The sequence below is a fragment of the Zalophus californianus genome, chromosome 13, assembly GCF_009762305.2.
Source record: "Zalophus californianus isolate mZalCal1 chromosome 13, mZalCal1.pri.v2, whole genome shotgun sequence".
Classification (NCBI taxonomy): domain Eukaryota; kingdom Metazoa; phylum Chordata; class Mammalia; order Carnivora; family Otariidae; genus Zalophus; species Zalophus californianus.
Window position 1 is genome coordinate 35410061 of NC_045607.1, and position 12326 is coordinate 35422386.

General features: G+C 40.6%; 1 protein-coding gene across 8 annotated transcripts in view; it reads right to left on the bottom strand.

Moving 5' to 3' along the window:
• Nucleotides 1–12326, bottom strand: part of MELK (maternal embryonic leucine zipper kinase) — an 88643-nt gene that overhangs the window by 7543 nt on the left and 68774 nt on the right. For all 8 annotated transcript variants that reach the window (XM_027615718.1, XM_027615714.1, XM_027615715.1 and 5 more), the window contains 4 exons: nucleotides 10823–10945; nucleotides 7724–7955; nucleotides 3949–4045; nucleotides 2763–2931 (listed from right to left, as the gene is read on the bottom strand). In XM_027615718.1, the coding sequence (XP_027471519.1) occupies nucleotides 2763–2931; nucleotides 3949–4045; nucleotides 7724–7955; nucleotides 10823–10945 (621 nt within the window). The remainder of the gene's footprint in view (nucleotides 1–2762; nucleotides 2932–3948; nucleotides 4046–7723; nucleotides 7956–10822; nucleotides 10946–12326) is intronic.

The following is a 12326-nucleotide window of genomic DNA, read 5'->3' on the forward strand; positions in this document are numbered from 1 at the left end:
TAAATAAATAATAAAAAATAAATAAACTCAAGTTTTTAAAAAGTTAGCCATCTTGGGGGCGCTTGGGTGGCTCAGTTGTTAAGCATCTGCCTTTGACTCGGGTCATGATCCCAGGGTCCTGGGATCGAGCCCCACATTGGGCTCCCTGCTCCGTGGGGAGCCTGCCTCTGCCTCTCCCTCTCCCACTCCCTCTGCCTTTTTTTTTTTTTAAGATTTATTTATTTATTTATTTATTTATTTATTTATTTATTTATTTATTTATTTGACAGAGAGAGACACAGCAAGAGAGGGAACACAAGCAGGGGGAGTGGGAGAGGGAGAGGCAGGCTCCCCAGGAGCAGGGAGCCCGATGCGGGCTCCCAGGACCCTGGGATCATGACCCAAGCCGAAGGCTTAATCAACTGAGCAACCCAGGCACACCAAATCTGTTTTTTTTTTAAAGAGTCAGTATAAAGAAAATGCCAGATAAATAACACTGCAGATGATATGCCAATATGAAGGTGAGTTAAATGACTGGAGTTTAGGAACCCAGCTTCAAGTTATAGGACCCTCTGGGGTGCCTGGGTGGCTCAGTTGGTTAAGCGACTGCCTTCGGCTCAGGTCATGATCCTGGAGTCCCAGGATCGAGTCCCACATTGGGCTCCCTGTTCAGCAGGGAGTCTGCTTCTCCCTCTGACCCTCTTCCCTCTTGTGCTCTCTATCTCTCATTCTCTCTCTCTCAAATAAATAAATAAAATCTTTAAAAAAAAAAAAAGTTATAGGACCCTCCATCTGCTGGATTCCCACCCAGGGCTGTTTCACCAAACTAAGTTGGCTTTGTCAAGATAATAAGCAGAACGCTTATAAATCACAATTTTAGTGATTCCTTTTATAAAATAAAGAATTAATCGTAATCTATTTAAATTTCAGATTTTTACAGATTGCTTCCTACAAAGAGGGCTTAACTACATATGATTTGCTCTCTTAACAACCTAGTGTTCTTTGTACCATGTACCATCATTTTAAATTTTCTGTAAGTTTATAATTTTTTAATACAAGAGGTAGGAAGAAAAAAATGAAACTAATTTCCTAAAGCAAGCTCTGCAGTTCTGCAAAAACTTAAAGCATTATAAAGAGTCAAAGATCCAAAGTTAGTCAAGTTTCCAATGTTAGGTGTGTGCTAATTAGGACTGTGGTTCTACTCCACTGGGGTTAAAATGCTCAACATGGATAGAAACAATGCTACTCAACACTGGAGCGCCTTTTATAATAGAGCATTTCATGTTCATCTCACAGAGACAGCTTTGTTTACACACCCCAGCTCTGTGAAATTGCCAGGGTAGAAATTATCTCGTTTTTACAAATAAGGAAATTGAGGCAGTCAAGGATAAAATGACTTATCCAAGCTACACAGTATGAAGCTGAGGCTAGAACCCAGGTCTTTTCATTCCCAACCTATATCCTGAAAGTATTAGAGAATACATGGAAAGCCAACTAACATGGTAGTTCCTACTGGAAAATGCATTCAGTTTCCAAACAATTTACATAGGTGAACACTTTTAGCATATTATCCATCAGTATTTGATACTGCTTAGTCTCTCAATAATGTATATGATTGGACATGTTTCCTTAATTTTATCTAATGTTTTTCAGAGAAATGACACTATGGTTTTCTTAATCCCAATGTCAGGGTTTGAAATATTTCATAACTGTCTCCATCTAGAGAAATCTTAGAACAAAAGGACAGTGCAAAACTTCTCAGTGCATTATACAAGTTCAACAAGGCAACAAATATTAATGGAGAAATCCTATCTTCTTCCACTTTAACCAGGACATAAATGAACATTCTCCCCTGAAACACGCTTCTGCCCAACAGCTCATCATTTTCCTTCCCTAAACCTGCCCAGATTTGCTCTCAATGAGAGTCTCAGTGCAAAAACTAAACACAGACCCACTCCCCAAACCACAGGGAACATTGCCATCTTCTCTGCCCTCCTTCACGCCCCACACCTCTTGGGACATGTTCTTCTTACAGCACAGAGCAACATCCCTGCCTGTCTTCACTGCCACTATATGAGATCCTCAATGACATGGGCTGTGTCTTATTCATATCTTTACCTCTTACTTCCCCCAAACAAACATGTCATTCATTAGATGTCTGAAGGAATGCTGAGAGAATCCAAGAGAGTAAGAAGTATTTTATATCCACTAATAACTTCTTTTTCCTTTCCTTTACCAATATTTACCATATTGTCCACACCACTGACACATTAAGCCTTTTAAAGCATAACAGGACTATCAAATAAGGTCCAAATCTCTTAGGCCTGTGAGGACCTCTCGGCCTACCTTCCCAGTCCGCTGCTCACTATTTTCTTCACATACACCACATTCAAAGTTCAAATTCACTTCCCATGCATTGAAATATTTTTTGAGGGCCTACAAAGGTATCCATGTGTCAGGGACTCTCCTACTGCCAGAGATATGACAATTAAGCTCAAGTCCCCATCCTCAAGGCAGCTCTCAGTTCCTCATCTCTGCCCCATGCTTCCCCACCTCCATGTTGCCTCTGTGATTAATCGCTCTGAGTATTTTAATTATAGTTATTTGCTCCTTAAAAGGAGCAAGTATATATAATTTACCTCTGCACTCTCAAACCCCATTGCATCAAAATGCATAAAATAAAAAATAATCAATTCATTCATTCAGTACTTCTCTTAGAAAAAAAAAAGTCCAGTTAGCAGTCAGCTTCAGAAATCCATATTAAAGAATTCCAGTCCACTTACCTTTAGTCTTCTTGGCCCATCTTTGGCAGAGCCCTTCCTTTTGCTCCTGGTAAGCACAGTGATAACCTTATCCAATCCCCTTTCAAGGCTCCCAAACACTTTGGTTCCTTTTCTCTTTGGAGTATCCTCTACATGTGCTTGGTTGAGATCCAGTTCCACAGAGCGACATCTTAAAAAAAAAAAAAAAATCCATGAGTAAAGCTGGGCCTCCTGCCAGTTGGGGCCCTCAAAGGCCACTCGAGCATGCCAAGGCCGGACCACCTCACTCCCCAGGGAGTACAAAAGCCATCTCCCACTGGAACGTAGTCATCACTCCTCCCCTCGGCCAACTGCCACTTGGCAAAATTATTTTTCCCCTAGCCTTTTTTTTTAAAGTCAATATACAGAAAAGTTGAGTGAATAGTATAGCAAACAACCATATATCCTCTTAGATTCAATAGTTGTTAATATCTTGCCACATTTGCTTTCTCTACGTATATAGATAAGTAAATACATTAAATATATGTGCATCTTTGCTGAACCATCTGAAAGTAACCTGCCTGAAGATATCATGAGACTTCACTCTGAAACACTTCAGCATACATAATCAATGAATAAGGACCTTTTCTATATAACCAAAACACCAACATGACATCAAGAAAATTAATAATAATGCCATAGTACTGTCTAATATCTAGTTTATGGTCTAATTTCCCCATCTGTCCTCAAAATGGATACTGCTTTAAAAAAAAAATAGCTATAAAAGACAAGGAAGGGTCACCAATGCTGCAGAACTGTCCATACAAGAGGAATGAGTTTTCTCTGAAACACTCGTTGGTATCTTTACTATTTGAGTAACTGCTCTCTGTTAGTGGATATCTATATTCTACTGGCAGAAGCATAGGAAGAGATGGGCCTCAGAAAGGGTACTATGTGGCTGGGGCCAGCGCCACTGTCTTCCCAGCCTGCCATATGGTAAGGTGCCAGTCCTACTCCCGAAGAGTTTCAGAATTCTACCCTATGAGGAAGGCAGCAGCAATGGCTCCAGGAATGGACACAGACCATCGTCATTCAGCTAGACATTCCTACAGTCTCCAACATAATTTATACAATGGTTTGTTACCTTAATGGGGTTTATCATACATGAAAAAAGGAAATCAGGTTACATATACTGAAGATCAAAGAACCTAAAAAACAGAACACTTACCGCCTCTCAGGGCTAATGACACCTATCATTAACTTCTCTGTTCCTGCTGAATTTGTTGGCATTTTAATTGGGGTTTCTTTCAGGCATTGGTTTCTGGCTATTAGAAAAACAAGAAACACAAACCACATGCAGGTGACATACTACAGTTTCAAAACTTCTATCAATAACACATACATCACTTATTCATTGACTCAGAAATACTGTAATCACTTGGCCAGTGCTGTTAAGGCTCTAATTATTTAAAGAAATGTTTCCATGTGATTTATAATAAAAACAAAATCATTTTACTTTGCATGTGTAGCTCCTTTTTCCTTCACTGCAAAACTGAGGCCATCCTTAAAATTATTATTATAAATATTATATGACAAATTTAAATAGATCATATAAATACAGATTTTATGACTACTGATTCTCCTTTCTATAAATAAGTCGATCTGTATTTATACAAGAATCCAATTTATGCTTTTAAGTGAAACAGTATTGAGAGGTGTTAATTCAATTCCTAGTCCTACTCAACTCCTGTTAGGCAAAGAGAACAGTCCCTGTGAAGTCTTGACAAAAGTTATTAAACAGCTGTGAGCTTTGGTTATTTTTATATTCCCTATTCTAGAATTTTGTGTTTGATTCTACTAGGGTGTTTGTATCCAGTTCGTGACAAATTCGCAATAACAAATCTGGCTACCACTGATTAGTTAACTTTTTGTTCATGATCTAAAAGTTACATGCCCTTTAGAAGTAATAACTTTATAATACGTATAGGATATCAAGTTTTTAAAAAGACATTAGAGGTGTTGTTTTGTTTATGACTTATTCAGCACTGTTTTTACTGGTTCTACAAGAATAAGAAAATAAGATCACTCATGGATATCTCTGAAAATAGTTTTCATCTTTGTACACAAAGAGTATCTACTACTACACACATTCTTTGACAAATTGTCACTAACTGGATTGTACAAGATTCAGTAAAGTGATTACTGCTAATATCAAAAATGACTCAGAGTCAAAGTCAAATGCAAAGCACGAATGGAAGCTACCAATTGGGGCTTCAACCACTAGCTTCCACAGGTGGCTCTTATGTTTAAAGAAAAATAACCAGGGGCGCCTAGGTGGCTCAGTCGGTTAAGCATTTGCCTTGGGCTATGGTGAGGATCCCAGGGTCCTTGGGATCAAGCCCCACACCCTACTCCCTGCTCAGTGGGAAGTCTGCTTCTCCCTCTGTCCCTCCCCCTGCTCATGCTCTCACTCTCTCAAATAAATAAATTCTTTAAAAATAAAATAAAGAGGGGCGCCTGGGTGGCTCAGTTGGTTAAGCAACTGCCTTGGGCTCAGGTCATGATCCTGGAGTCCCGGGACCGAGTCCCACATCAGGCTCCTTGCTCAGCAGGGAGTCTGCTTCTCCCTCTGACCCTCCCCCCTCTCATGTACTCTCTCTCTCTCTCTCTCATTCTGTCTCAAATAAATAAATAAAAAATCTTTAAAAAAAATAAATAAAAAAAATAAAAATAAAATAAAGAAAAATAGCCAATAATTCCTTTTGACCAACACAATCTTTCTCACAGGGGCAAGATACGCAAACTGATGACACTTTAACACTATAAATTCCAAACTATCCATATGTCAAAACCTTCAGAATTACATAAAAAGTTAAAAAACACAGAGGCTCCTGGGTGGCTCAGTCAGTTGGGCAGCCAACTTGATTTCAGCTCAGGTCATGATCTCGGGGTCCTGGGATTGAGCCCCATGTCAAGCTCGGTGCTCAGCAAGGAGTCTATTGAGGATTCTCTCTCGCCCTCTGCCCCTTCCCCCACCACACGCGTGTGCATACACACACACACGCACACTCACACTCTCTCTCTAAAAAATAAATGAATAAATCCTTAAAAATTTTTTTGAAGTTAAAACACACACACACACAGTAACAGAAGGGATTATAAGCATCAAAGTCTTAAAAAAAAAAAAAAAAAGCCCTCAATGAGCCGAAGTCCACTTATCTCCCTACCCAACTCCCTGACTCACATAGGATGTTGTAGCTATATTAACAAATAACAGAAGAGAAACAACCCCATTAAGAAAAACTGCAGTAGCAGCTACAACAAGGTGCCACTATATCCAGACTTATCTCCCCTCATAACAACCCCAGGCAGCCACAAAGGCTTATCACACCAAACTAGCCTCACAATTCTGGGGAAAGTATTGTTTGAGTTGATGAACGAGAGAATGCCATTAACATAAAAATAGAACTTCCAGTAAATATTCTGACAAAGTTTTTCATACTATCTGTATAAGAAATAGAGCTCTGGAATTGGCTATCAGGCCCACTAGTAAACGGGAAGCACAATGGCAGGATGTGATTTAGCAGCAGTTCACATGGCAATGTTTCAGAATTTCGGTTCATGAGGCTCTTAACATAAAGGCTCCTAGGTGGCTCAGTAAGTTAAGCCTCTGACTCTTGATTTCAGCCCAGGTCATGATCTCAGGCTAAGCGTGGAGCCTGCTTGAGAGTCTCTCTCTCCTTCTCCCTCTGCCTCTCCCCACTCACCCGTGGGCTCAAGCTCTTTCTCTCAAAAAAAAAAAAAAAAAAGTATATCACAATTGCTGGAAAAAAAGCCAAAAATGTTTAGGGGTCATTTTAAAAAGTGACATAGACTATATATCTTGGTAAATAAAACCCCTCAGGCTCTGGGGCACCTGAGTGGCTCAGTCCTTAAGCGTCTGCCTTCAGTTCAGGTCATGATCCTGGTGTCCTGTGATCGAGCACCGCATCGGGCTCCCTGCTCGGCGGGAAGCCTGCTTCTCCCTCTCCCACTCCCCCTGCTTGTGTTCCCGCTCTCGCTGTGTCTGTCTCTGTCAAATAAATAAATAAGATCTTGAAAAAAATAAAATAAAATAAAATAAAAAATAAAACCCCTCTAATTTATTAATTCCTTCATTCAACAGATATGACCCTACCATACACAATGCATTGGGCACCTACGATATACCAGACAATAAACATGGCCCCTACTACGTACTATACAATGTTGCAATGAACATGGCAGACAGAATTTCTACTCTCATAACACTTACTGCCTTATCCAGATGAGACCCGGTACTAGAAAAAGGGGTTCAGTTCTAAGCACTGTGTTTTAAGAGGCATGTTAACAAAATAGAATGTGCTCAAATGAGGCCAGCAAGAAAACACTGAGGTGTCATAAAGGAAACAGCTTACATAATTGGAGCTGACAAGGAAACCAAGGGCAATGAGAAAGTTGTAATATCCGGACACAGATCTAGATATCCAGAAGGACATCACAGGTCTCGCCTGTCTGCTGGGATATGGGCATGAGCAGGATCAGATACCAGAACTGGAGATCTATATGAGTAAGAAGGGCTTAGCAGAGACTTTAGCTTTAGCCATGATAAGTGGGGGCAAAGGAGAAAGCAAAGTCTAAACCTGGATATATGACCTTGGGCAAATCACTTGTCTGAGTCTCAGGTTCTTCAGCTGTGAAAAAGGCAGGTGGATGAAATGAGCTCTAACTTGCCTTTTGGCTTTGATATTCTATGATGCTAAAATTCAACTCTATATATGTGAAAAAGAGAAAAAAATATCACTTAAGAAAAATTAGAAGTTGACTAATATGCTTTCATTTCAGCCAATGCAAATAACATACGATAAAAAAGCAGAAATTTCTGAGAGCAATGCTAATCATTTCTGACCTGTTATGTTTATTTAGATGGTAAGAAGAATGGAATTTAAAGTATTTTACCACTGATTAGTCCACATAGCAAATACCTTTTGAGGGTGCAGTGTAATGATTTGGTGTAGAGAGTATTTCTCTCTTATACTGGTTCTTATTAACTGGAGTCTTTGGCTCAGGAAATACAAAGCAGTCATCATCCTTTACAGCTGACTTAGGCGTATATACATTCTCTTTGTTCTTTAATTTATTAGCAGATGCTCTGCATAATACTGGAGTTAATGATTTAGATTCCAGACCATTTGATTCTGTCCAATGCTTGGCAAACTGGAAAAAAAAGTTCCTGGATAAAGCACACTGACGAAGAAGAAAAGTCAATTTCTCTACAACATGCTTTAATCATTTGCAAATTACCTTGCACCATTTTTATTAAAATGAAATACTCTCAAAAGGATATTATTGGCAATATCAGGAAATTTGAAAATGGAATATTCAGTTCTCTTTAGTACATGTAGATCACTTTAGTCTGTTCTATTGACAGATCATTTCAACATGTTTCAGGTTAAATGTTAAACATACCCAGATCTCAGGCAATACTGAGAATGGCCACAAATAAATCCTAAAAATTGTTTCCCATGTTTAGATTGCCATGGTTTGTCTCAAGATGTACCAAAAAATAAAAGCTTAGTCAATGATTAGAGCAGAAAAAGCATGTTAAAATACTCTAAAAGAAATGTCGGATACTGGGGCGCCTGGGTGGCTCAGTCGTTAAGCGTCTGCCTTCGGCTCAGGTCATGATCCCAGGGTTCTGGGATTGAGCCCTGCATCGGGCTCCCTGCTTGACGGGAAGCCTGCTTCTCCCTCTCTACTCTCCCCGCTTGTGTTCCCTCTCTCACTGTCTCTCTCTCTGTCAAATAAATAAATAAAATCTTTAAAAAAAAAAAAAAGAAATGTTGGGTACAAAATATTTATTAATCCTTTTGAATTTATGGTTGAACTTGCCATAAAAGTAAGGAAAATGCTCAGAGTCCGAATAGAAAAGAGGAGCAGGAATCCAGAGATGTAATGAAGGCTGAAACTGTCCACTGCTCTAAGGGCATCTACCTACTATCTTGGAAAACTGACAGCATGGGTTTCAACAACCATGGAAGCCCTAGACCTAGAACCAAAGCTCTCAAGAAGAGCCAGAAGGGGCTTTCACTAAAAATGAAAGGGTGAATTAAATATAAATCTGCCTTGGAAAGGAGTTTGGTGCAAAAATGTGTCTGTCCTGACCTTAGCTCTAGAGAAGCAAAAGTCTCCTTTAATAATTTGTAATTTCATATAGGTTTGGTAACAAAATTCATACTACCTGCATGGTCCTACCTGCATTCAAGGAAAATATAATCCCTAGCTCTTAAAAAACCATTCCAGGGAATAAAAAAGGAACACATCCCAATTCATTTTAAAAGACTAATATAATCACAATATCAAAATCAGATAAGATTAATACAAAATGGGATGGAATGCAAGAAAAGGAGAAGAAAGGGCGCCTGGGTGGCTCAGCTGGTTAAGCAACTGCCTTCGGCTCAGGTCATGATCTTGGAGTCCCGGGATCGAGTCCCGCATCGAGTCCCGCATCGGGCTCCCTGCTCAGCAGGGAGTCTGCTTCTCCCTCTGACCCTCTTCCCTCTCATGCTCTCTATCTCTCATTCTCTCTCTAATAAATAAATAAAATCTTAAAAAAAAAAAAGAAAAGGAGAAGAAAGCCTTTCACTCATTATTCTACATTGTTCTATGTTGTTTGAATGTTTTGCAGGATGAATGTATCCATGTATTACTTTTGTAATAATAAAATTAAAATTTTCAGAAGAAAAAAAGTTATAGGACAATTTCATCTAAGAACATAAAAGCAAAAATCCTAAACAAATTTTAGCAAACTAAGCCCAGCAATGTGTTAAAAAAATAGTAAACTGGGCTTATCTAAAGAACAAGACAGATCAGTTGCTTCTTTGAGTTGGGGGGATAAGGAGTTGCCTGCAAAGAAGCATGAGGGAATTTGGGAGGGGCAATAGAACTGTTCTTGATTTTGATGGTGGTTACATGACTGTATGTATTTGTCAAAACACACAGAATTGTACACTAAAATGGTGAATAATTAACTACATGCAAGCTATACCTCATTTTTGGAATGGGAGGGTGGGAAGGAAAGGGCGGGGAAGGAGGGGAAGGCAGGGAAGGGGAAGAGTGGAAGGAGGGGAAGGTGGGGAAGGAGGGGAAGGTGGGGAAGGAGGGGAAGGAGGAGAAGGGGAAGAGGGGAAGGCGGGGAAGGAGGGGAAGGAGGGGAAGGGGAAGAGGAGAAGGAGGGGAAGGCGGGGAAGGAGGGGAAGGAGGGGAAGGTGGGGAAGGAGGGGAAGGGGAAGGAGGGGAAGGGCAAGAGGGGAAGGAGGGGAAGGCGGGGAAGGAGGGGAAGGCGGGGAAGGAGGGGAAGGAGGAGAAGGAAGAGGGGAAGGAGGGGAAGGCAGGGAAGGAGGGGAAGGGGAAGAGGGGAAGGCGGGGAAGGAGGGGAAGGCAGGGAAGGAGGGGAAGGAGGGGAAGGAGGGGAAGGAGGGGAAGGAGGGGAAGGAGGGGAAGGAGGGGAAGGAGGGGAAGGAGGGGAAGGAGGGGAAGGAAGGGAAGGCGTGGAAGGAGGGGAAGGGGAAGAGGGGAAGAGAAAAAGGACAAGAAAAGTGAAACGAGGAGGAGTAAAGTGCTCCAAAATGGAATCTTGGCTTTCTTCAACTTGGAAATAACTGGCTTCTCTTTCATTCATATTCCAACAATCTCTCATTAATGTTTTCAATGGAATTAGGAATTCAGTAGATTTGCAAGCACATACACAATACTGCATATTACATGGAGCTACTACACATACTCACATTAGAGTCTGGATGTTTTTAAAACTAAGACAACATACACTGCTTTAAATAGTAATACAAATAGGGGCGCCTGGGCAGCTCAGTCGTTAAGCGTCTGCCTTCAGCTCAGGTCATGGTCCCAGGGTCCTGGGATCGAGCCCCGCATCGGGCTTCCATCGGGCTTCCTGCTCGGCGGGAAGCCTGCTTCTCCCTCTCCCACTCCCCCTGCTTGTGTTCCCTCTCTCACTGTGTCTCTCTCTGTCAAATAAATAAAAATAAAATCTTTAAAAAATAATAATAATAATACAAATAACCAACCTGTGGTGTTTGAGGAGTGGCCACACCTGTTGATGAACTGTCTCCACACCAGTCATAGTCTATCAACCCAGCCACATAGTTTTCATCACTTGTCGTCATATCTTCTAGACTCAGATTCTTTGACTATTGAAAAATAGAAAAACTTAGAGACAACACCATCATGATTTAATTTTTAAAAGAGTATGTTTGAAGCACAGGCAAGGTCCTGGAAGCAGAAACAAAGCAGAAATAGTATATTGAAGGAGCTCACCATCCAGGACAGAAAATAGGAAGTCCAAAATGCTAATACAAATTACTACATAGGAGAATCTCTTGACTCTCAAACAACGTGTCTTGGAACATTTTTACATTATATGCCATACTATTTAGCTTATTATTATCAGATAATCACTATAACACCAGACAACAAATAAAAAGCTCTGACGGGGCGCCTGGGTGGCTCAGTCTGTTAAGCATCTGACTCTTGATTTCGGCTCAGGTCCCGATCTCAGGATCCTGGGATCAAGACCTGCACTGGGCTCCTCACTCAGCGGGAGTCTGCTCTGGGATTCTCTCTCTCTCCCTTTTCCTCTGCCCCTCCCGACTTCAAATAAAAAAATCTTTAAAAAAAAAAAAAAAGCTCTGACAAAGTAGAAAACAGAAGGGAAACCTGACTTTGAAATATAGGTTTCTTCATTGTAAGTACATACAGAATACGCAGCAATTTCTCCTAAGAATAAACTAGCTTTATGAAACATCTCCTGGGGACAGGATATTTGGGGTCCTGTGCTAACAATACCACTAGAGTTAGTTATCTTCCCTCATTCTTCCCCCTCTACAAACTAAGGGTATACTAGACACACCCTAAATCCTAAGTCTATGGAGTATAATCAGATGTTTTTATTTCTCCCTCCTTCCGTTCCCCTCAACATCGAGTTTAGCTGGCCAATTTTACTTGAATTCTTCATCTCTCATCATTTACTTTCCAGCCCCACTGCTGTTGCTCTAATTCATGAACACATCTTCTCAGACCTGAACTATTCAAACAGACGGTATGGTCTGTGCCACCAATGTTTCCACCCTCTCAGCCAGAAATGACAGAGCTCTCCAATTATCATGAACTAGAACTACCTACATGCAGTGCTAGGTGGAGAAAAATTACTAAAGTTAAATCTAGGTTCAGTGAGGAAAAGAATAGTGTTGTATGAATGATGGCTGTCATGGGCACTGCAGAAGGGAGTAACAGCACACACATCCCTAACTGAACAAATCTGGATAAATTTTCCTAAATTACAATCATGTAAGTGACTTATCCTATCTTGTTCAAAAATCAATGGCTCCCATATATATAGCATAAAGTCTAACCCTTCTGACATGACATTTCAAGGTTCTCTACAATCTAGATCTCACCTACCCCCAGCTCACTGCCTCCCTCTCTTCCTCTCACTTTTTCCCTACTTGACCTCTCCATCTTAACCAAAGTCTAATGACTGCCAACAGAATGTATCAAACACATTTAGGTGCC